This window comes from Penaeus monodon, chromosome 34 (assembly GCF_015228065.2).
Source record: "Penaeus monodon isolate SGIC_2016 chromosome 34, NSTDA_Pmon_1, whole genome shotgun sequence".
In the NCBI taxonomy this organism is placed as follows: domain Eukaryota; kingdom Metazoa; phylum Arthropoda; class Malacostraca; order Decapoda; family Penaeidae; genus Penaeus; species Penaeus monodon.
In genome coordinates this window covers 20,238,194-20,238,670 of record NC_051419.1, presented here as the reverse complement: position 1 = coordinate 20,238,670, position 477 = coordinate 20,238,194, and the positions used below count along the sequence as shown (strand labels likewise).

The 477-nt window shown below is 41.1% G+C and overlaps 1 protein-coding gene across 1 annotated transcript in view; it reads left to right on the top strand.

Annotated features, from left to right (window-relative positions):
- Positions 1–477, top strand: part of LOC119594635 (cytochrome P450 2L1-like) — a gene marked incomplete in the record, with an annotated part of 11,417 nt that overhangs the window by 9,014 nt on the left and 1,926 nt on the right. The window contains 1 exon segment of the mRNA XM_037943685.1: positions 260–477. Within this exon segment, the coding sequence (XP_037799613.1) occupies positions 260–426 (167 nt within the window).

The window sequence follows — 477 nt, the reverse complement described above, 5'->3', positions numbered from 1 at the left end:
GTCAATGGTTATGAACGTTTATTTCAAGATTTATGGCCCATTTTATAAAATAAGGTTTACATAGTATTGCAAATAAATTGATTTATAGGTAAAAAGTGCCTAATTTGCTATTCGATTTTAAGTTCATATCCTATTAACGATGTTTACATGGTTTATGAAATCAGTGTATGTATACTATATTCTCGTCAATACAGTATACGAGTTGAACTTGATCTGTATGTGAGTTTCGTTCTCATAACATCTTATTTGTTCACTCCAGGGCGACGCGTGTGCCTTGGAGAACAGCTCGCCAATGTAGAACTGTTCATCTTCACTGCGGCGCTCCTGAAGAACTTTTCCTTCTCGGCTCCTGGGGGCGTGGAGGTGTCTCCGAGAAACCTCTTTGTTGAGCAGAAATTCGTCATTGAGAGGCGGACGGGTCCGTAGGCTATTAAAAGGATGTCCCAGGGTCTATCGAGGCGTTCGTGGCTGCTTTGA